Source organism: Trypanosoma brucei, chromosome 10 (genome assembly GCF_000002445.2).
Source record: "Trypanosoma brucei brucei TREU927 chromosome 10, whole genome shotgun sequence".
Classification (NCBI taxonomy): Eukaryota; Euglenozoa; class Kinetoplastea; order Trypanosomatida; family Trypanosomatidae; genus Trypanosoma; species Trypanosoma brucei.
The window spans coordinates 2,842,941-2,864,466 of NC_007283.1; the positions used below are offsets into that span (position 1 = coordinate 2,842,941).

At 43.2% G+C, this 21,526-nt stretch overlaps 9 protein-coding genes across 9 annotated transcripts, besides 22 other annotated features; all 9 read left to right on the top strand.

The window, feature by feature from the left end:
• Positions 1 to 518: 518 nt before the first annotated feature.
• Positions 519 to 1,808, top strand: Tb10.389.1810 (kynurenine aminotransferase, putative; the record flags this gene model as incomplete). The annotated part of the gene is made up of 1 exon (XM_818310.1): positions 519 to 1,808. The coding sequence occupies one exon, from the start codon at positions 519 to 521 to the stop codon at positions 1,806 to 1,808; it is 1,290 nt and encodes a 429-aa protein (XP_823403.1).
• Positions 1,809 to 3,095: 1,287 nt separating this feature from the next.
• Tb10.389.1800 (syntaxin, putative) lies at positions 3,096 to 3,953 on the top strand (the record flags this gene model as incomplete). Its single annotated transcript, XM_818311.1, has 1 exon — positions 3,096 to 3,953. The coding sequence occupies one exon, from the start codon at positions 3,096 to 3,098 to the stop codon at positions 3,951 to 3,953; it is 858 nt and encodes a 285-aa protein (XP_823404.1).
• A 319-nt stretch (positions 3,954 to 4,272) lies between these two features.
• On the top strand, positions 4,273 to 4,920 carry Tb10.389.1790 (hypothetical protein, conserved; the record flags this gene model as incomplete). Its single annotated transcript, XM_818312.1, has 1 exon — positions 4,273 to 4,920. One exon carries the CDS (start codon positions 4,273 to 4,275, stop codon positions 4,918 to 4,920), a length of 648 nt encoding a protein of 215 aa, XP_823405.1.
• Positions 4,921 to 5,447: 527 nt separating this feature from the next.
• Positions 5,448 to 5,747, top strand: Tb10.389.1785 (hypothetical protein, conserved; the record flags this gene model as incomplete). The annotated part of the gene is made up of 1 exon (XM_818313.1): positions 5,448 to 5,747. The coding sequence occupies one exon, from the start codon at positions 5,448 to 5,450 to the stop codon at positions 5,745 to 5,747; it is 300 nt and encodes a 99-aa protein (XP_823406.1).
• A 760-nt stretch (positions 5,748 to 6,507) lies between these two features.
• Positions 6,508 to 6,542: a microsatellite.
• Positions 6,543 to 6,684: 142 nt separating this feature from the next.
• On the top strand, positions 6,685 to 7,080 carry Tb10.389.1780 (hypothetical protein, conserved; the record flags this gene model as incomplete). The annotated part of the gene is made up of 1 exon (XM_818314.1): positions 6,685 to 7,080. The coding sequence occupies one exon, from the start codon at positions 6,685 to 6,687 to the stop codon at positions 7,078 to 7,080; it is 396 nt and encodes a 131-aa protein (XP_823407.1).
• Positions 7,081 to 7,618: 538 nt separating this feature from the next.
• Tb10.389.1770 (hypothetical protein, conserved) lies at positions 7,619 to 8,758 on the top strand (the record flags this gene model as incomplete). Its single annotated transcript, XM_818315.1, has 1 exon — positions 7,619 to 8,758. One exon carries the CDS (start codon positions 7,619 to 7,621, stop codon positions 8,756 to 8,758), a length of 1,140 nt encoding a protein of 379 aa, XP_823408.1.
• Positions 8,759 to 8,991: 233 nt separating this feature from the next.
• Positions 8,992 to 9,015: a microsatellite.
• Positions 9,016 to 9,073: 58 nt separating this feature from the next.
• Positions 9,074 to 9,826, top strand: Tb10.389.1760 (hypothetical protein, conserved; the record flags this gene model as incomplete). Its single annotated transcript, XM_818316.1, has 1 exon — positions 9,074 to 9,826. One exon carries the CDS (start codon positions 9,074 to 9,076, stop codon positions 9,824 to 9,826), a length of 753 nt encoding a protein of 250 aa, XP_823409.1.
• A 440-nt stretch (positions 9,827 to 10,266) lies between these two features.
• Positions 10,267 to 10,357: a sequence feature (A-rich).
• A 286-nt stretch (positions 10,358 to 10,643) lies between these two features.
• Positions 10,644 to 10,672: a microsatellite.
• Positions 10,673 to 10,870: 198 nt separating this feature from the next.
• Positions 10,871 to 10,895: a sequence feature (AT_rich).
• Positions 10,896 to 11,020: 125 nt separating this feature from the next.
• Positions 11,021 to 11,047: a sequence feature (AT_rich).
• Positions 11,048 to 11,188: 141 nt separating this feature from the next.
• Positions 11,189 to 11,212: a microsatellite.
• Positions 11,213 to 11,417: 205 nt separating this feature from the next.
• Positions 11,418 to 11,485: a sequence feature (T-rich).
• A 197-nt stretch (positions 11,486 to 11,682) lies between these two features.
• Positions 11,683 to 11,703: a sequence feature (AT_rich).
• Positions 11,704 to 11,748: 45 nt separating this feature from the next.
• Positions 11,749 to 11,783: a microsatellite.
• Positions 11,784 to 12,132: 349 nt separating this feature from the next.
• Positions 12,133 to 12,173: a microsatellite.
• A 183-nt stretch (positions 12,174 to 12,356) lies between these two features.
• Positions 12,357 to 12,475: a sequence feature (A-rich).
• A 279-nt stretch (positions 12,476 to 12,754) lies between these two features.
• Positions 12,755 to 12,788: a sequence feature (AT_rich).
• Positions 12,789 to 13,459: 671 nt separating this feature from the next.
• Positions 13,460 to 13,551: a sequence feature (CT-rich).
• A 43-nt stretch (positions 13,552 to 13,594) lies between these two features.
• On the top strand, positions 13,595 to 14,836 carry Tb10.389.1730 (protein kinase, putative; the record flags this gene model as incomplete). The annotated part of the gene is made up of 1 exon (XM_818317.1): positions 13,595 to 14,836. The coding sequence occupies one exon, from the start codon at positions 13,595 to 13,597 to the stop codon at positions 14,834 to 14,836; it is 1,242 nt and encodes a 413-aa protein (XP_823410.1).
• Positions 14,837 to 14,866: 30 nt separating this feature from the next.
• Positions 14,867 to 14,969: a sequence feature (A-rich).
• Positions 14,970 to 15,681: 712 nt separating this feature from the next.
• Positions 15,682 to 15,702: a microsatellite.
• A 13-nt stretch (positions 15,703 to 15,715) lies between these two features.
• Positions 15,716 to 15,749: a microsatellite.
• Positions 15,750 to 15,872: 123 nt separating this feature from the next.
• Positions 15,873 to 15,902: a sequence feature (AT_rich).
• Positions 15,903 to 16,182: 280 nt separating this feature from the next.
• Positions 16,183 to 16,212: a microsatellite.
• A 549-nt stretch (positions 16,213 to 16,761) lies between these two features.
• Positions 16,762 to 16,799: a sequence feature (AT_rich).
• A 457-nt stretch (positions 16,800 to 17,256) lies between these two features.
• Positions 17,257 to 17,279: a microsatellite.
• A 277-nt stretch (positions 17,280 to 17,556) lies between these two features.
• On the top strand, positions 17,557 to 18,426 carry Tb10.389.1710 (hypothetical protein, conserved; the record flags this gene model as incomplete). The annotated part of the gene is made up of 1 exon (XM_818318.1): positions 17,557 to 18,426. The coding sequence occupies one exon, from the start codon at positions 17,557 to 17,559 to the stop codon at positions 18,424 to 18,426; it is 870 nt and encodes a 289-aa protein (XP_823411.1).
• A 2,334-nt stretch (positions 18,427 to 20,760) lies between these two features.
• Positions 20,761 to 20,782: a sequence feature (AT_rich).
• Positions 20,783 to 21,526: the final 744 nt, after the last annotated feature.

Consider the following 21,526-nt stretch of genomic DNA (forward strand, 5'->3'; position numbering starts at 1 on the left):
TTTATGTTACGCAAATCATGTGAGCAAAACTCTGGAATTGTGAAATATTGTCTTGACAGGGACGTGAACAGTCGCAGAAACAGTCAAGCGCGTTCCCTTTTACTGTTTTTATTCCTTCCGCTATTGATACGCGTGCACCCGTGTCTTTGTGTCTGCCCTATGTTCACTCGACGCGATTATCTTTTTCTTTCGACATCGCCGCTAGAAGAGTCACACCGCTATTTCTTTTGAACAACAGCGTTCCTGCTTCCAGAGTGTTGTATTTCTTTCTGGTCGTTGATGATAACACACTAGCAGCTCAGCGTCACGATCATCAATTTGCCTCCGTCCATTTGCTTTTTCTTCTGCACCAATTTTTGGGTTTGTTCCGACTGCAATCTCGCTTTTTAAAAGAAGTCAAGAATAGCTTCGCTTTCAGCACTTTAATCATTGGTAAGCGTATTTTAACGACAAATAAACGAAGGGGAAAGGAGAGGGTGAAAACAACATCGAGGCGAATTCGTGTAGTGTTCTACGAAATGCAACAGTCAATTCGGCTTGCTGATCGCCTCGCGGATGTGCCACCGTATTCCGTGTGGACAGAAATGACACCCCTCGCCAACAAGCACGGGGCTGTTAACCTCGGTCAAGGTTTCCCCAATTTTCCTCCACCCGATTTCCTCTTGAAGGAAGCCCATCGTGTGTTTGATGAAAGTGTTGTGACACCAACGAACCAGCAGTATGCGCGAACGCAGGGCAACCTGGAGCTTGTGTCCGAACTGAAGCGTATATACGCAAAACATCTTGGGTGGCCCGATATAGGTGACGAGAACATCGTCATTACCAACGGCACAACTCAGGGACTGAACATGGTATTTCAGGCTATTGTCAATCCAGGCGATGAAGTGATTACATTTGAGCCCTTCTACGACGCTTACCAATGTGACATCCAACTGGCGGGTGGTGTGGTAAGGTTTGTGCAGATGATTCCTGGTTCTACAGGCCTTGCGGACTCGTGGACCTTCAGTGAGGAGCAGTTACGGTCACTGATAAACCCGCGGACAAAAGCTATACTTGTCAACACACCACAGAACGTTCCCGGGAAGGCGTGGACGCGGGAAGAAATGAATATTGTCGCATCCCTTGCTTTGGAGCATAACCTTATCGTTGTGTCCGACGAGGTGTATATGCATCTTGTGTACGCGACCCCGCATCCCATTGAGGGACAGAAACACTCGCATCTCTCAATAGCAGCGTTGCCGGACATGCGTGACCGCTGCGTCACACTGTGCAGTTCTGGTAAGACGTTTTCGGCTACGGGCTGGAAGATTGGCTGGGCGGTGGGCCCCACGAAGCTTATTCAGGCTCTGAGCTTGTTGGAATTGTACCAAACATTCAACGTGGCCACACCCTTGCAGATTGCAACGGCCCGCGGCCTTCGCATTGCGGAGGAAGTCGGTTACTACGAGAATCTTCTCTCGCAATACGAAAAGCGTCGGAAGCTCCTTTGTGACATGCTTGCAAAGAATAACTTACCCCCAACCATACCCTCAGGTGGGTTCTTCGTTCTAGCGGACATCTCACTTGTGGACCCCAAGCATTATCTTGACCCCAATGAAAGGTCGGTTGGTCGAGACTGGCAGTTCTGTCGGTGGCTCACACGCACATTGAAGGTGTGTGCGATCCCTGTGACTGCTTTCTGCCAGAAGGAGAATCGCCCGGTATATGATAAGTTCGTTCGGTTTGCTTACTGCAAGAAGGAGGAAGACATTATAGAGGCTGGCATACGCCTTGAAAGACTGAGCGAGTACCTGCTTCCTGCCCATTAGTAAAACCTTCAATTGAATTGGACATCAGGGATCTGTGGCCGGCCATTTTTTGTTCGCTTTTGTAGGAGGAGGTTTACCCTTTCATTGTGCAAAACGTAGTCCGTATTTATCTTTCAGCGATACGAGATTCTTTTTTATGTTACTTTCACTCGTCTATATTTTTAGTACAATGCGGCCGGCCAGGATAAACTCATGCTTGCTTTTCGTACTTTCTCCGGTTTTCGAAAACATTTTCTTTTCTTATTCAATAATATAACCTTTTATTTAGTTTTTTATTTCTTCGTTTTGCCATACATTAATTTTTCTTCCTCTTGTGTCTTTTCCCCCCGGCGCGGTGCGCCGTTGCAGTGAATTTTTGTGGCCGACGTTCTGCGTGACCGTTATTTGCCCTCTCTTGGATCCATTTCTCCCTTTCTATCAATTTTAAAGCGAAAATAATTATTTTCCGCTATTTTTATCGATCGGATTGCTCCCCCCCCTATTTCTGAATTGTAGGTAATCTGTGTCTGTGCATATGGTTTTGCTTGGTTCAATACACTGTGATGAAAACGTGTTTCGCTCCATATTTGAGCTGATGCTATGCAACCCTATTGTAGCGCAGGTGTCGACACTGAAGAAGGAAAGGAAATGAAAACAAATGAGAACATGATAACTGTTGAAGGGTGTGAATGTATTTCTTCCCTCACAATCTCCTTAGTGAATATTTTAACGTTTACGTGTTGCGTCGTTAAGTGATGAGCACACCGAGTTGTGGAAAAGGGGTAGTAGTATCTGACATATTTTCCGAGAAAAGTACTTTCAAGTTACTTGGATACGGGAGTCACTTACCTCTTTCCGGGACAGGGAGTTAGGCGTCTTGGAAGTCCGGCTGAGAGTGATGTAGGGCAAAAAGAAAACGAGTAGCCAATTTTTTTTTGTGTGTGTGTCTTCACAAACCCGATTTTTATGTGCCGTCTCCATTCCTCAAATTATTTTTATGAAAGGCTGGTACGACAGCGTGGTGATGTATGCAGTTTCCCCTAGTTTTTTTTCTCTGACTCACCTTTTTTTTAAAAAAAAAGTTCCGTGTCATACTGTTGGGTGCCGTGTGGGAGTATATGGTGGCCAACCTGTTATCTCCTTTATCTTCCTCTTTCTCCGTTATGTTATACGCATCAACGTTTTCTTTTCAAATCTACTCCTTCTATTTCTGTTTCTACTTCTTTATTATTATTTTTATTCTCGTGACATTGTCTTCACTGTTGTTTCACACCCCCGAAATCGTTGTATTTTGAATACCAGCTTTCCATGGATACTTCCTCGGAGCTGTTTATTAGAGACAGATTTCCCGAGTTTGTATGCAAACGCAGTGCATTATGCGGTAGCGGGGTTCAATCATTGCCATATGTATCATCAATTGCGGTTGATTCAAATGTCGAAACCGTTGGTTGTGGTAACCCTCCCTGGTGCCGTGCAGTGGAGGGATTTTCTGCACTTGAGCGAACTGTTCGGGAGAAGCTGAAGCGTCTCTTCGAGCGACAATACGAGTTTCTTCAACCCAAATTTGTGTCCGATGAAGAAGAGGAGAACATGAAGCAGGGAGAAATTGGCAAGGAGGCGCAAGAGGTGCAGAAACTGTTGAAAGAATTAGAACGGATGGTTTCAGGATGTGACCTCCACCGACGCGCGCCCAGTGAGGATGAGCGAAGGGTTTCTTGTAATGTCAAGAGATACCTCTCGCTTCATCTCTTGGAACTTACTCAAATGTTCAGGGGAGGGCAAATATTATTCGCAACAAAGTTGAAGCAGCGAGAAGAGAAGGTGAATCGATATAAGTTGATTGGCTCACCGGAGGCACACAGGCGGATGGAGCAGGAAGACCGAATAACGCACTATCTCGAAAAGGGTTATACGCAAACAGATATTAAAGAGCTTCTACTCGAGGATGAGCGTGAGCAGCGCGTCGGTCGAGAAATTAGCGAAATCGTCGAAAGCATTAAGGAACTTCATACCGTGTTTGAGAGCCTTAACTCGTTGGTAGTTGACCAGGGTTCTGCCTTAGACCGTATTGATGTTGCCATTCAACAGACGAGAACTAGTGTGGCTGATGGCGTCACTATGTTGAAAGACGCACGAAACAATTCGAGCAGTTGTACACTAATGTAAGCGCACCGGTCGAAGCATACAGTTTTTTTCACCCCCTTTCGCGGGCATATCTATTGTTATCATCACCTCACTTCCTCCGTTCTTTGTGGTTGCCGCTGGTAACTGGTATATTATGTGTGGGTTTCGTATAGTTTCTGTTATGGAGATCTAAATTAGTGAGGCAGTATGGTATGGGATCGCGCAGCCCTTGTGTGGATGCTCTCTTGCTCTTGCATGATTCCCCAATTTTCCTGTGTATCGTTACCACTCTCTCGTGAGACGCATTTTTTATTTTTCGTTTGTTGCGGTACAAAAGATATTAAGGCAAAAAAGAGTGTATATGCGTCCGTTAACGGAGGAAGAGACAAAAAAGCTGTTTGACAAGCTTGCACAATACATTGGACCGAACACTGCCCACCTGCTTCAGCAGAAGGGAACCAAATCGGCTGGTGTTGCTCCTTTCAACAATGGCAAGACCACCGGCAATAATGGGAGCAACGATGATGATGATGGTGATGACGGCGAAGAACAAAACTCGCAGCAGACTTATGTCTTCCGTTTGCACAAGAACCGTATTTGGTACATGCCACTGAGGCTGGCCAAACTCGCAAGTTGCGTGGCGAAGTCCAACTTAATGGGAATTGGTGTTCTCTTCGCTAAGGTCACGCACCACGGTCATGTGCGACTGCAGGTAACGGCGTTAGAATATATTGCACAGTACTCTCTCTTTAAAGTGTGGTTGAAACCAAGTCAAGAGCAGAAGTTTCTGTATGGTGGCCACGTCACGCGTGCCGGTTTGGGTCGTATTACAGAAGCAACACCGCGACATCAAAAAGTGGCTGTCTTTTCTATGGGCGATGTACCCCTCGGTTTTGGTGTGGCAGCGCTTGGGACGTTGGAGTGCAGGCGGTGTGAGATGAACAGCACCGTATTATTTCATGAAGCTGATGTTGGCGAGTACTTGCGTAACGAGGCACGCTTGACGTAGCATACCTGTCCGGAGAAGTGAAGAAGAGAAAATAAGTAATACGTGTAACATTTTTTAAGCGCTGTGGGGCCTCTCCCCATCTCCCCCTTTCTCTACCTCTATAAAAATAGGAGGAGAAACTGTGGTGTACTCTCCGTTGTGATCAAGTGATTTTTGACTTCCACGCACCATCATTTAGAAGCGGCACTTTTCCCTTTTTTTTTTTGGTATTCCCTTCTTTTCAGCCACACGCACGTTGTATTAATTCGAACTCTCCGTTAGTGATTGTGTTCGCCTTCTGTGTTTACCAGTTGAAGAAGTTGCTATATTTATTTATTGGTGTAAGTGCACTCCGCAGTGTGCCCTTGGCGGTGTGCTACATATCGTGGGAGAGTTACGAAGGTCCGAAGAAAACATCTGGAAGGAGATCACAAAATAAAAAAAGGGGGGGAGGTCAAAAGGAAGCTTGAAAGGTTAGTTCATTCTCCAGTTGCATCCGACGTAACGAGGGAAGAGAGGAGTGCTCACTTTTCTACTCTGTAATACCGATGACAAACACCGTCAAACACTCAATGGCACGTCTACGCGCAAAGATGTTAGGTGCGGCAAAAATGTTCCCAGATTATAATTTCCGGCATTATTTTGTGCAACACGTTAAGGATCAGTTTGTGGCGATGGAAAAATGGGGTGTGGAGGAGCAACGCCGGTTTCTTAGGCAAGAGGGCGCAAAGAAACTGAGCGAAATGAGGCGTATGGCACTTGTGAACCGTATGTACTCCTCCCAACCCGTGTTTCTGGACGAGCGGGCGGCTTCTAAACCTTCCGTGACGCAAGAAGAAGAAGAGTAACGGGATGTAATGACATTGTCGTGGTTGCATAAGGAATCGTCCGTTGATACCACTTAACTCTTACGGGGCGGCACAAAAATTGGCATGTTGCACTCCATTTCCGGGGGTGGGGGGTGATTACACAATACATAAATGCTTGTTTTCATGCATTTGAAACCTTCAGCTGAGCGCGGTTCGGGCGTCGTGTTGCAGATTTCTTTTTTTTTTTTTTGTACCACATGACTGCCGCACTTTTCTCCCCGTCAGTCCCCAATTTCGTGTAATACAAAAACACTTATGCCTTAACCACAGTTACAGCAAGCGATGCACGTAGGAGTGAGATGTTGAAGTTGCCGTGTACATCATTGCATTCACCCGTGTATGGGTGTGACGGCGGCTTTGCAGGTCGTCAACTGGTTCTCACGCGGGTTGTCCATCTTTTTTTATCTTTTTGATTTAGTGCGATGACTGTGATTAGAACCTGGTCAAAAGGAAGGACTTAGCGGTAGTGTTCTGTACCGCATCGCTCTGACCACAGATTCCTCCTCGTGGTACAAAGCGAATGAAAAACGAACGGAGTTACCTGTGGGGATTTCTTAATCTGTATCGTTTTATTCTTACTTTTTTGATTCCTTCATAATTCCTACTTTCCACCCTGTTTGTTGGCCCCGCATTCATACTTGGGCTAACGTTTGGGTGTTAATCCTTGCTTTTCTCCACACGAACTCACACATGCGAGGAAAGAGCGCTAGGCGCAAGTAGACAAGCAATTCACACGAACATATATACATATATATATATATATATTTGTATATACTACATTCAACTGCAGTTGTTGCGACGGGGCGGCATAGTTTCTGGTAGTACTTTGCTCCCATCATTTGAGGGGACATAACCAAACACACGTGGCGCGTTCAGATAAATGTTACTCGATTTCATTTTCAGTCACCTGCGGGATATGGTTCTTTGGGTAGTTATTTTCTCACTCGCTGGTGCGGAACTGGAAAACTACAGCACGGTGATCAGCAATGTGGCATTCAGTGCACTACTGAGTTTCACTATGCCGATGCAGTTGGCGGAGCTGCGCTCAATGCTGCTGGAATTAGTATTGGGCCCGGACGACGATGGAAAAGTTGAACGAAATAAGGAAGCAGATGTGGAGGGAAGCCGCAAGTTGAAGGAGATGCTCATGCTCTTGGGTGCCATTATTCTTGGTGCAGTTGTTACGCAGTTGGATTGGGCGGTGTGGTTTCAGCGCTGGCCTCTCCCTTCTGTTGTGTTGTACTCCATTGTTCGTGCGCTGCTGTATTACTCCGGCAAGACACCAGAGAAGGTTGATGAAAAGGTGGAATAAATACAACAGATAAATACGCATTGCGCATAATTTGCTTAAAAGAAATAGCGGTAACAGTAAAACGTACTTCTCTTTCATTTTAAAAAATAATAATGGGAAAGTCGGGAAGGGTGCGGTGGGGCGCAAAATTACAGTGAGATTTTCCTGTCATAATATTGATCTTGCATTTACTTCATTACGAGGTCCTTGGGTGCGCTGACTAACGTTACATGTGTTGTGTCGACGTCATTAATCGTCTTCATTGCCATCCATTTATTCTCCTTCCATTTCTACTCCGCGTCTACTCAGTTCGTAACTGAACCAATAGTTCGAGCACCGCGGAAGGAAACCACATACCGGATCCAAAGTTGTGGAGACCCAACTGCTCGGTGATCGAAGGTAATATTGAATGCTTTGCGTGCATAGTCAACCCGTGAGACGGACCACCAGCTTATAAGAACGAGTTGGGAGAGGGGGAGGATAGAGTAGTAGTATTACGGAGAAGAAGCAGTAACGCTGAAGCTTTTGAATGTCTGTGTGTCCTCCACCATGGACTGGGATGACGGCGGAGGAGATTTCACAGAGGCTTGCGCTACTCACTTCGCAAACTATTTTACAGCATGACCTGAACCGTAGGTTCACACAACACGCGGTATTTTCAACTGGCTCAGAGGAACTTGACCGGTTGTTGCCCGACGGCGGGATGACGTGCGGGACAGTCCTGGAGGTGTTTGGTCCGCCATCAGGAGGGAAATCCCGCCTTGTGCGCCGCATGATATCTTCATTTGCGGCACAGGGTGCGTTAGAGTGGACGACTAGAGGGGTTGATGTGGGAATATGCGACGGCAGCCCATCGAAGGGACTGGAGGTACAGCAAGAATGTCTGAGGGCGAGAGCAGAGGAATGTTGCAGACCACGTGAGTGGTGTGTTTTCTACGTCTTGTCTGACCCGTCCTCTCTCAATCCCCGTCATTTGCGGGAAGAGCTCGAAAAAGCCCTCCAGCGTGCAATGTTGTGTGATGTGCACTGCGAGGGTGAGATTGAAAGGCTCCTCGATGACATCATAGGAAGGGTACAAGTGGTGAACTTCGCAACCCTAAATGACCTTTTAAACTTCTTCCGTTTTCTGTACCACGAGGAGTATCCGTCGTCTATGCATCATGCTAACCAACGCCGCGCGTTGGTCGTTATCGACAGTGTTGCTCGCCTTTGGGATCACCCGACATGTGGAGCAACAAAGCATGCGCGGCACTGGGCGGCGGCTGAACTGGTGCGTGAGTTGCGCAATGTTATTATGCTTGGGAACGGTTGGCGTGGTGAGTATTGTGGTAACATTGACTCGCATCACTTAGATACCGAAGCTGGGAACGTTTTTTGTAGCGTCCAGGCTGCCAATGCGGGTACCTCTGTTGGTGGTAGTGTGGCGGTTGTTCTCGTTAACGGGTGCACGAACACGCGTTACTGCCACACCGTTGTTGGACCTTTGGGGGTGCCCTTGTGGTTGGCAGCTGCAGCGGATATTCGTCTTTTCATTGAACCCACATCAACTTCGGGTGATTATCCGCCCACTACCGGCGAGGATGACGATGGCATGTTATGCACTCACCAATACGGGGCTGCAAAACACGTATTGGCGGTGCGTGTAGCGAAGGGCAGTGGTTCCTCGGTTCCCCGCGTGGGAAACATCTTTTTACCCTGATAAGGCGGTTTCCGTCTACATTTCTTTACAAATGTGTGCAGTTCCCTTCATCGTAGTACTGCAGCCAGTGGCGAAGCGCTAGTTTGATACACTGTGCTTTGTGTTTATTTCCTTGAAGCGATACTCTCGCAACTGTTGTTAAGGATTTTTATCACCTTTCTTGCGCGACCAACGATAGGTATTACTTTTTGAACAGCTGTTAGGTACTTTGGTGCGCAGGACGAAGCGAAGAAAAACAAACAAACAAACAAACAAACTAGAACATAATTCCGTTAGACAACCGATAATTTGTAGTTACTTTCATTTGTGGTTCTGATGTTAACTATCCGTGTCGGTAACCTACCAGTTTGCCTTTGCTCAAACTTGCGCAACACGTTCAACCCGACTTATGCCTTCGGGGTTAAGAGGAATGACGGCACGGTGGCACTTCTCGACGGGAAAAGTGGCCACCTACTGCTCCCATTTGATGCGGAGGGGAACATTATCGTCACTCCTGGGGCGGATTACCAACTTGTTTTCTTGTCCAACGATTCAACTTCATCCACTGTTCACACAACGCAGGGCCTGGGAAAAGGAGGCACAAACAAAACTAGTCATGATTTCGAGCTTACAAAGGCCCTTGCAAAGGATGGTTCAATTCACCGGGAGAAGAGGCGTTTAGACGATGGGCGAGCCACCAGTCGTGAGAGGTTTCACAAGGGAAATGCACACTACTCAGTGAGTGATTCTAAACCCACGAAGAGGCGTAAAAGAGATCATTCCGTAGACAAGGATGCAGTTGTCGAGGCCGAATTCGGTTCTCAATCGATTAATAAAAAGGAGAGGAGTGTTAAGGCATCTCGTAAAGACTCTAACAGGGAAGATTCTGACGATCCCGATGATATTCCGATATTCTGCACGTTAGCCGGAAAGCCAACTCCCGCACCCATTTCATCAAATCACACCCCAACAGTTTCTCCCGCTCCGAAGGAAGTTTACCTCGTTGATAATTTTGATCCCACCACGAGACCGGCACATTCTGAGGAAGGGGCTCTCGATAGTTCCGCGACGGAGCTCATTTCTTCATAGACAAAAAAAAAAAGACCCGCCTCTCAAGCCAAACGGTTGTGTTGGTTTTATTTTGTAAGTTGTGGTTGTCATAGTTGGGATATTGCGTTTTCAGGCGAGGTGGGTGATAAAGAAAAGGGGGAGATTTTGTAATTTCAAATAAAGTTTCGAGAGCGTTACGGGTGGTTAACATAGAAAGAAAAAAGAGGAGAGAATGAATGCACTACTAAAAAGAATCAGAAGTAAAAGAGCTAAAGCGCAAATGATAAAAGTCGCCCGTGTACAATCTGTTTTTTTTTTCCAAACGCAGAGGTGGAATATGGTAAGAGGATTTTTCTTTCCTTTTTTTTTTTCGTCTCGCGACTGCGACAACGGATCGATAATAAGATATGCGGAACTAGCAGTAGAGAAGGCAAATGTCGGAAGAAAAGTGAGAGTGTAAACAAAAAAAGAGGGCTTTTAAAAAAAAAGATAAAAATATAATAAACAAGGAAATGTAAAAAAAAAAAGAAAAAAACAAACAGAGGGAACAAAAGTGAACCTAAAGAAAAATTGAAAGGGAAATGTGACATTTTACAAGTTCCGAGTTCTGCATAGCAACAAATGCTCAAACTCCCTTCGGCATGCGCTCAAACATTCACGAATCGTTGTTACGTTTTTGCTGGCTTTCTCCCGTCGCTTTTTCATTTTGTTTAGTTATATTGTTGGTATTTCTTTTTTTTTTCTATAGCTATTTAGACTTTCTTATTATTGCGCGTTAGAAAGTTTTTTTTTTCCACCACCCAGACACATCTTTCGCTTTTCTTTTTCTTTTATTTATTTTACACCTTTTCATCAGATACGTATATATATATATATATATATATAGTTCCCCGTTAATTTTCTTTTTCTTTTTTTGTTATTCGAAATAGTTATATGATAATGTGATATGCTTAAAATAAAAGAAAAAAAGTAGATCCACAAATTTAAAATTTAATTTAACTATGATTGTCGTTTTTATCTTGTGTTGATAAAAACGGGGTCGGATGGTGTTTGCGTTTTTGTATATGCCGAATAAAACTGCAGAATATATTTATATAAAATATTTATAGTAACAAATTAGCGACTTTTCATCTCACTTCCTCCGATTCTGTTCGCTTTTTTTCGCTGTCTCGTTATTTATTTACTCATTTACTTTTTTTTTCCTCTCTCCCCTCCCTCCCCTACCCCCTTTCGTATAAAAATATAAATATATTTATAAATGTGTTAGTCTCTGCGTTTCCTTTTATTACTTTCTCTGTTTTATTTTTCATCTTTCGATGTTTTGGCGTGCAGCTGTAGGTTTTGTGTTTTTTTTATTATCATTAAACTTAATCACTATTCTTATTTTTGTATTTTCTTTTAATATATATATATATATATATATATGTTTTAGTTACTAGTGGCTTGCTTTTCTACGTTTCTTTTTGTTTTTTTTATTTATGAGTCGGGGCGAAGGAAGCGGTGCCTTTCCTTCATTTTACCTCTGAGTTATTAATTTTTTCCCCCCATTTTCCCCCTGCTCTCCGCCTGCCATCAGGATCTGGTTTATTATTTTAATTTTCAGCACCATCATCACCGCTATTCCCTTCTTTTTTCTTTTTTTCCTTTTTTCTTTTGACATTTTGTCATATTTTTGTTGTTTTTGTTGTTTTTGTTGTTAAAAATATGATTTGGCTTTCATGTGTGTCGGCTTCGGTTTCGTAATGAATGCATTACAACATAACCTTCTTATTGCTTTTCATGCTGGCGTTTGTTTCATTTTGTTTCTTTTTTTTTATTTTTCCTGCGTCGACCTCAATATCCAACCGTCATGTTGCACCTGAGTGGTGGATGAGGAACAGGACGGTAACAAACAGATAAAAAATAAAAATTAAAATCAACTTCAAAACTTTGTTGAGTTCCCGTTGATGTTTATAAAAATGAATGATGATGATGATAATAATAATAATGATAACAAATGCTGTCGCTCTTGTTGTTAATATAACCATTTTTGTTATTGTTAAATTGTTAAGAGGTCAACGATGAGGCAGTGGATGATTTTTATTCATATGAACAAATTAAGTTGTTAAAAGTGGCGCCAATGGAAAGTGATTTGAAGGTGTGAAGTAAAGAAAAAGAGAAACAACAGCGGTAATAAATACCATTTTTTTCTTTTAAAAAAAGAAAAAAAAAGGTACATACGACATCTGAAAAGGGGGAAGGCATAATCATGATATCAGTAATAATATTAATATTACCAACAAGGCAAGAGGCAGGGAAACAAAGGGAGAGAAGGGAGAGGAGAAACATACAAAAGGAAAAAAAAGATAATAATAATAATAACAATAACAATCACAATAATAATAATTATTATGTGATGTCTCCTCTTCCTCCTCCGCATTCTCCTTAAATGACACAACCCCTTTATAAAAGGGGGAAAAGAAAGAAAAGAAGAATGGTAATTGTGTTTATGTATGTGTGTTTATGAGTTGGAGGGAGGGAGGGGAAAGCGGTATATCAAATGAATAAAATGACAAACCGAAACCGAGCCAAAACGAAAGAGGAACGTAAAAAAAAAAGGAGGAGAAATGACAGTAAAGATATGGAGTGTAATAAAACTGAATAGAATGAAACAGAGAGCAAGGAAAAAGAAAAGGAAAGGAAAAAAGACAGATTGGTAAGGACGACATTTGTTTTGAGGAGCGGCAGTGGGAAATAGCGTGAAAAAGAGAAAAAGAAAAAAAGAAAAGGGAGCGAGGCGAGTGTTGAAGTGAAATACTGTGGGGTATTTTTGGACACCACGAATGAAACAAAAAGATATGTACACTCAAACATGAAAAAAAAAAGACAAATACATTAAATATGAGGAATACAGAATAGAAGAGATGAATAGAAGATGCGTACCCGGGTGCTCATGACTGGTACGACATTTACATGTTTTGTTTTGTCTTTTTTAAAATAAATAAATAAATATATATATATTCATGTGGTTGGAATGTATATGGAGTGATGTGGAGGTGTAGTGGTAGTTATGCAGATGGCGAATGCTCACTCGCAGCAACTGTAATTTGTCTTATGTTTTTACTTTGTTCCTCTTTCATCCTTTTAATTTTTTGGCGAATTCAAGAAGGTGAGGGCGAAGGGAAACAAACAGCAGGAAATGGGGTGAATTTTGTTGAAAGAAAAAAAAAGTGAATAAAAAGAAGGTAGTGATGCTTACCACTATATATCAGGTTCTTTGCGTCTGATTCAATAGAAGAAACGGAGAGAAAATTGTGTACAATGTATAATTGCTTTGCATTTTTTATACGCACGCGTGATAACTTGTAGTGCCTCCCCCCTATTCTCTTTTTTTCCTTTACAAACACAACTCTCTGAACTTAAAAGGGGAAGAGTAGAGACGGAAGCGAGTGCGGAGGCGGATGGTTTTAACATCTAAATACCGTTACTCATATTACTTGTGTGAAAGACTTCGCTTTTTTTTTTTTTGTAAAAAATATTTCTCCACCTGAGTTGTAAGTCCATGATGGAACAACGCGTGAGGTGAAAGGAACAGAGAGGAAGAAAGATAGAGTGGCGGAAACGGACGGTCTTATGATTGTTTCTTTTCCGACGAGTCTTTCACATTAATTCAATCAAATATGCATAACTGAGTTCTCTCTCTTTTTTTTTCTTTTTTTCTTTACTTTTCTTAATTCTCCTTCTCCTCTTTCTTCCTTTACAAATTACTATTTTTCTTTGTTTTTGCATGCATTTCACAGGGATAGGATTACGCTTTAATTATTAATCATGAACCGTAGTTCGAGGAACCTTGCAGAGATGCAGGATGAGATCAACCAGTTGGACGACCGTTACAAACTTGAAAAGATAATTGGTGCGGGATCCTATGGTGTCGTCATCCGCGCGAGGGATACCACAACAAACGACCTAGTGGCCATTAAACGCGTCAATAAGGAAATATTCGAGGAAATAATCCTTGCAAAACGTATTCTTCGCGAAATCAAGCTGTTGGCACACTTTCACCACGATAATATCATTGGACTCCGTAACCTCATCACCCCGGCCGACCGCGACAACTATGATTACTTTTATATTGTCATGGATGTAATGGAGACCGACCTGAAGCAAGTGCTCCGAACTGGCCAAAGTCTCACGGAAGGTCACATACAATATTTCATTTATCAAATCTTACATGCCCTAAACTTCATCCATTCTTCAGGTGTTATTCATCGAGACATCACCCCGGCCAACATTTTAGTCAATAAAAATTGTGATTTGAAGATATGCGACTTCGGACTTTCCAAAGAGGAGAGTGATCAAGGGGAGCACATGACAGATTATGTTACCATGCGTTGGTACCGTGCACCGGAGCTGGTGATGGAAGATAAGAGGTATTCCGCACAAATTGATGTGTGGGGAGTTGGAAGTATTCTTGGTGAGTTGCTGGGCGCCCGACCCCTGTTTCAGGGAAAAGACCGTGTGAACCAACTGGACAAAATCATTGATGTTATCGGAACTCCATCTGAAGAGGATATAAATTCCATCGGGTCCACTGCGGCGCAGAAGTATTTAAAAAAGAAGTCATTTCGTCCTGCACCCGATTGGGCCTCCGTATATCCCAGAGCGAGTCCAGAGGCGCTGGACTTATTGCGGCGGATGTTGGTGTTCCATCCAGACAAGCGCATAACTGTCGCTGAAGCATTAAAACATCCCTTCCTTAGGGATCTGTACGAGGAATCCGATGTACAGGTTAGTATCCAGCACTTTAACTTTGATGAAACACAACATAAAACAATTCAGGAGGTAAAGTGGGCGGTGTATGATGAGAGTGTGGCATTTCACAAAAACCACCCCCGGACAGCACCTAGGCCACAACAACAACAACATTCTGCGCAACAACCCGCCGCTGCTGCATCTCTTCCAACTGTTGATATCGCTGGAGAGTGGCGGTCAGCGCAACAAACAATTGAGCGGGGCGAGGAGGAATGTGGTGCGGAGCAGTTCGACAAATATGTGGGTTCCGTTGAGTGATCAAATTCAGTTGTTAAAAGGGCGTCTGCGAAAAAAAGAAAATAATAATAATAATAGGAAAATGAAATAAACAAAACAAAACAAAAATAACGAACAAGAAAAAGGAAAGGAAGGAGGAGGAGGAGGAGGAAAGCTGCAAGAGTGGGTATAAGCACGTGCATGTATGCGTTTGTACGTTTTTTTAAAATTTCGTTTTGTCTCAGGGAAGAGCAGCTTTAATGGGATTTCCTCGGCCTGCTTAGCTGATGCTGCGGCGGCCGTATTACGTGAAGGGATGCTAGAAATATGATATAATACGAAGGCCGAGAGGTATATATTGCGTGCGATGGAATAAAGTGAAGAGAAAGTTGTTGGAGGTGACGGTGCAAAAATTCAAAGCTATCAAATAAAGACTCATCGGGTAAATGGGAAATAAAAACTTAAACGAAGAGAAACAAAAGAAAAAAGGGTGGAGGGGAACGTAAATAAGAAACAGATAAGCAGCAACTGACAAAAATATGAAGGTAGGGGTGGTGCGAAAAGAAAGGAAAAATTTGCCCGTGTGTGTGTGTATGTGTTTAAAGGAACGGGGGTCAAAAGTAAAATAAATCGAATGAATAATTGGGGGAAAAAAGGAAAGGAGAGGTTAAATGAAACAAAAGGAAGGAAATATGAGCATATGGCTACAAGTATATGATTCTGTCGGTGGAATGAGATGGTTAAGAGGAGTAGAGGAAATAGGGATTCTACGGAAAAGTGAGTTGATGGAACGTATGGTAAAGGACTGCGGTGGGTTTCGTATGGTTTTACTTATGAAAAGAAAGTCATTTTACCCTCCTCCTGCTGTCCCCGACTTGTGTTTGTTGGTTTTGTTTTGTTTTGTTTTGCTCCGATATTTCATTCCCTTCCCTTCCCTTCCCTTCCCTTCCCCTCCTAATCTATACGAATTTAGAGGGTGAGCGTTCGGTGTTTGAGGACGTCATGCCACTCACGGATGAATTCTCATGCTCATTTCTTGTGTGTGCGTGGGAAAAGGGCAGGGTAAAGGAGGAATTACTTATTTATTGTATTATTTTTTTTTAAAAAAGGAGAGGAATAGGAAATGGGAAGGTGTGCAGTGAATGGCTCAAGGTGATGAGATAGAATATGATGGTTACCGTGGGTGCTTTTTTTTTTTGTTGATTCGTTGGTTGGTTGTTTGATTTATATGTTTCTATACTTATATGTGTGTGCTTGTAGCACCTTCATATTCTGACGTTACATACGCATATTTGATATTTCTTCTTATATTTACTTACATATGTATAGTCCTAAAAATTCTTTAAGCAGCGCCAGCAACAAAAAGAATGCTTGACTTCCATCACACATTTTTTCTTTCTTTTTTTCTTTTTTTTTTTCTGTTTATGCTTCCATCATTTTTACCATTTTCCCCGTTCCTCAATTGTCGCCGACATTATTATGGTTCCTTTTCATTCTTTTCCCATGTTTGTTTACATTCCCCTTCTCTGGGTTAAGGAATGCTTGGCGCGTGTATTTCAAATAAACAGCATGAAGCTACTTGCCTTCCGTGACTGCCTAGCGTTCTTCCGTCGCTTCGTTTTGTTTGTGTTTTTTTTTCTTTTTTCCTTCTAGGTATTTAATTTCTTTTTTCCTTCTTATCTTCCATTCGGTATTTTACATGTTGGTGTTATTATGACGAGGCTTGCTTAGGTATGTTGCTCCCGTTGCGTTGTGGTGCTCCTTTTTTTTTTTTTACTTTTTGGTCACTTTTAATTCCTACGTGGCTCTCTGTGCGGACGTGGTGTACAACCTTTCCTACACGTACAAATATACAAATATGCGCACACTTACATACGCGGGTACGTATATACGTACATCTACATATGTATTGGTTTTGTGTTCAAATTAACATGTGTCGTTGCTACCATCGCTCTTTTTTTTCTTTGTTATTAATATTAATATTGATATTAATATTATTTATATTGCTGGGAATAGCATTACTATTTTTCTTTCTTTCGTTAACTATCTCCCCCCTTTCCGAATTCGTTTCTTCTTTTTTAAAAAAATTCTTTACCACCCAACCCAATTTCTTTATTTTTCCACCGTCGCACAGTTGGAATGAATGAATATCGGAGACAATTGAGGGTAAAGAGAAACTCAAAAGGAAAAGAGAAAGAGGGATAAAGGAAATGACGGGAACAAAAACAAAAAATAAAATGAAAACTAGAATTACATTTCTCCTCATCTTCCTTCCCTCCCTCCCATATATACACACATATGCACACACTTCTGATATCGAAACGGGGAAAATGAAGGGGAAAAATAACAGTCACATGATTGGATGGGTGTGTAGTCGACGGTGGGTGCGGGACCCCTCCGGAAACTGCGAATTGTGGAAAGAGAATCGGGTGCCAAACGTCGGCAATATTTTGCAGCACTTCCTGACTGACTGACTGACTGACTGTGCGGAAGTGCGCGTGTATGTTTATATATTTAATCCGTCTGTGTATACATATATTCATCAATCTGCACGAGTGTGTGGATTACAATTGTGTGTTGAGCCTACGGCATGGTCGGTTGCGGCTTGCGAAGCTGTTTGTCTCGCTTTTACCCAACTACTGTTGTCATTCTTGTTTTTACCATTATGTTATGCTGTTTGCTTAATGCTTTTCATTCCCGTTATTTTGGTGGAAGGGCTTCCGGGGAGTCGACTGTGAATTCATTTCCAAACTAGAACTAGGATGGTACTCCCACGCAAGTTGGTCGGTCAGTGTTGTTTACTGCTGCAGAAGAAGCAAACAGCGGCAAGCTATATGGCAAATGCAGGGAAAGTAGGAAGCGAGGAGAAGTGGGCGCAGGCCGCTATGGAGTATTTGCACGAAAAGCGTCACTGCAATGATAGCCGTAAACGGCAGCACGATGTGGATAATGAGCGACGCATGGCGTTTGCCTTTGATCGTTACTGCTCTGTAAATGAGAAAATTTTCACAGAGCGACTTTCCCGCTTATCGGACCGCATGACTGAGGCGCTAGAGACAATAAAGCAACTGGGCATGGACCATGCACTTGAAGAGGCATTGATGTTGTCGTCGGAGCAGCCCCCTTTGAACTTTCGCCGTCCAACCCTCACACCACCAGTTGCTGGATATGAGCCTGGATTTGGACTTGACGTCCCTCAACTCCGCTCGAGGCAAGCGGAGTATCCACCGGTAGGGAGACCAACCGATGCCATGGAGTTTGGGGAAGAAAAGGATCCGTCGTTTCCCCTCGTTGAGTCGTTCCGTGTAGAGGACCTCACTACGCAGTGCTTAAATGAATTAGAGGAAAGGCATGGTGAGATACGGGAGGCAGCACCAACAACAGGTGTGGAAGGTGAGGCATGGGAAGCATATGTGGCGTTGCAAAAGAAAGCGTTAGCGCGGCAACAGCTTATATTTGAACTTTGCAACGATGGGGAATTGCGGGAACGGTATGATTCGGACGTTGCGTTCCGGCAGCGGGTGTGGGAGGAGAGAGGCATGCTCCCGCTTGAGATTGAGCGGGAACGGCTGCATGAGGAGCCACGGCACTATGCCCAGGAGCCGGCCTATCACCCCTTTAGGAAGATGTAGGATGCAGGTGGCGGGTGAGGGTCGCTTCATGGCTTAGGTTCGTCCGTTTTGGCGCTGTCGCTGCGGGTTATTTTTGCCAGGCCCTTTCTTTCTTTCTTTGTTATCGCTGTTGTCACCATTGTTGTTAATGGTCACTCAAGTTTGTCGGTTGACTTCTTGTGGAAGGAAGTGCCACACATGGGTTCAAGTTGGTGTAAACTACGCGGCGTGATGTTCTCTAGATGTGGCGTGGCCCCGTCTTCTTTCGTAAACCTTCCAAAGTCAACTATAACACAAAGTGGTGAGCGTACTGCCCTCGGTGTTTTTTCTTCATGTCGTCTGTCACCACGAAAAGGCAATAAGCGAAGCGTCATCATAAGTAACCAAATAGTTTACATGTGTTGGCTAACAGTGTATGCGGTTTCCCAACGTGGCACCGGATGTGCGTTGATGACGGGCAGGAGACCGATTTTTCGGCCTGACCCACAGTACCCAGCGCCTCGGGCGTCGCAACGTAACACTTTGGGTTTATGATTCCTCGGCGGTTGGGGGATCGTGACAAAGGACCCCAATGCTCCACCGCTTGTGCTGGGTAACTCGTGTGCATCATCCTTTAACTGTCGAGCCGATGAATTCAACTCACTAGCTTCTTGCGCAGGTTGGTGCGGAAGTCTCTCGGTGGGGTGTTCCCGCAGGGGGAAGGGCCATTTATTTTTTCTCCGCTAATCCCGATGCATACGCGCATGGAGGACGCAACAGGGTTTGGTAGCTTGTCATCATAAAGCAGATGATTAAAAGCATTATTTAATCTCTCAGTGCGGTTGTATCCATTGCGTGAATGCGTTGCCGCGCGTTATTGAATGACTGCGCACACAGTTGTGTGCTGATGGTTTACGCGTTACCGACAGGATCCAACCAGGGATAAATTTGAAGGTGGTTTCCCTGCAGAGGGGTGATGTTAAGATATACGAAGGAATGCCTGGGAACGTACCCGCATGTTTAGTCGATTCAAGGGATAAAATTGTTTGTTGTATGTCACAGATTGAATGTAACTCTGAAGTTTTACAGTTAGGACTACCTTCTTTACTACGGTGGACAGTATCTGAGGAATGCGGCTGAACATCGCGTGTGGGAAGTGCCCTGTCAGATGGATATGTGTGGGAGAAGTTATTATTCCGATGTGTTGACTGTGAGAATATAACCGAGTCACATGTGCCTCTGCTTCCGGTTCCCAATTGCACTTTCCACTGATAGAAGTTAAGGGTGTATCGGGAGAGGGTCCAACAGCACGGTGAACGGGATGATTGATTTTGACACAGGGCGTATGCTTTCAGTGAAGGTGCTCGTAAGGCACATTTTCTACAAGTTCAAGTTCAAGTAAAAATGAGACTAATGGAGTCTCATTAGTTGTCGAAGCACATACTGCGCAGAGACCATCTGATTTTGATAACGCAAGTCTAACCCGCACTTTTGTGTGAGTTCTACGTTCTTCAATCGCTTTCGCACTCTGTTATTGTGCGATACTTGGGTGTAGAGGTGACTCCGACGCCTCTATGCTTGGTGATGGAATACGTAGCGGGTGACCAGTTAGAAGACATTATCAATAAAACTCAGGTTCGCCCAATTAATGTGCCAATCACCTGTACATTCTAAAACTACTGCCGGGTTTGGGATACCTTTAATAATTTTGTGTTACCCACTGAAAGACCGAGAGTACCAACATGCTTTTGTCAGCGATCGGGAAGTTAAAATGTCGTGGATGTGGAGCAATCTTCTTTATTTTTCGCTCTTCTATTTATTCAAAAAACTTAGCTCAGTTTTTATTTTTAATATATTCCAAAATTGGATTCCTTTTCCTCTATGGTTTGACCGTGTATCGTCGTTACCATCTTTATTCCCCTGTGGGACTATACAGATATAAATTGTTTTCATCCCATTGTCACCGATTCGACCCTTTCCATACTATTGGGTTGTTCTAAAAGGTGGTAGTTTCTTCTTATCTTACCTTACCTCCACTTTATTATTATTATTACTTAAAAAGAAAAAAGAAAATGGCGTCTGAACCACAATTTTGCGTTATATAACATTCGCGTGAAACTTTCTTGAACATACAAAAGAAAATACGTAGCTGTAACTGTTTTTTTTTTAAAAAAAACTTACGTTTTATGTTCTATTTTTTTTAGCCCCTTTTTTTTATTGCTCTTGCTTTTATGAGGTTTCTCAGACCGTACGAGGCGCTTTGTACCCAATTAAATCTGAGGGAAGCGGAACGGGAAAATGTATAAGTGTGAACGGCAGTGCACTTTCTACACAAATCAGTGGGGATATTTATTTATTTTTTCCTTCTTCTTTGTCATTATTTATTATTTTTTTTATTGATGTGTTGGATTATTTTGTTTTCCCTTTTGGGTTTTTATTCGGGCAACGTTTGCTTATGGAGAAGGAAGACAAGCACACCGCAAAAAAAAAAAAAGAGCGCTGAACATATGCGTATAAGAGAGAGAGAGAGATGAGGGATGTCAGGAGCAAAATTGGAGCGTGTGTGTCTATGTTGCAGAGGAAATGGTTACTGAGGTGACTGAAGATGTTTTGGCACTGCACAAGTAATTGGGGAGGGGAGGGGAATAAGGGATTAAGGAGGATAAAGTGTGAGTGAAAGTAGTAAAATAACCGAGTTCCCCTGCGGTTATTGCATTGAACGCACGCAGAACGAGTGGGACAGGGGCAATTTTTTTTTTTTTAATTGCTTCTTTTGGGTTGCTCACTTCTTCTCTATCGTCAGTGCCAGATGCGCACATCAGAACGTGGGCCACGTGAGACAAAAGAGAAAATGAAACAACCACTCACATATCAACAATAGCCTTTGTGATAATAAAAATGAAATTACGCGACGTGTGTGTGTGTGTGGGGGGGCAGTGTTTTATTCCATTCATACACCTCCACGCCCAGTGTGCGAGCGCTAAATTTATGTGTGTAAATGTACCCTAAGGGACAACTGCGTGTGGAGTACTCTCTGGTTTACTGACTTCTTGTTTCCCTTTCGTCCGTTTATCTTTATTTATTTTTTTTTACTTTATTACTGCTATGTAGCGGACCTGAGATATACGTTATATATTTACAC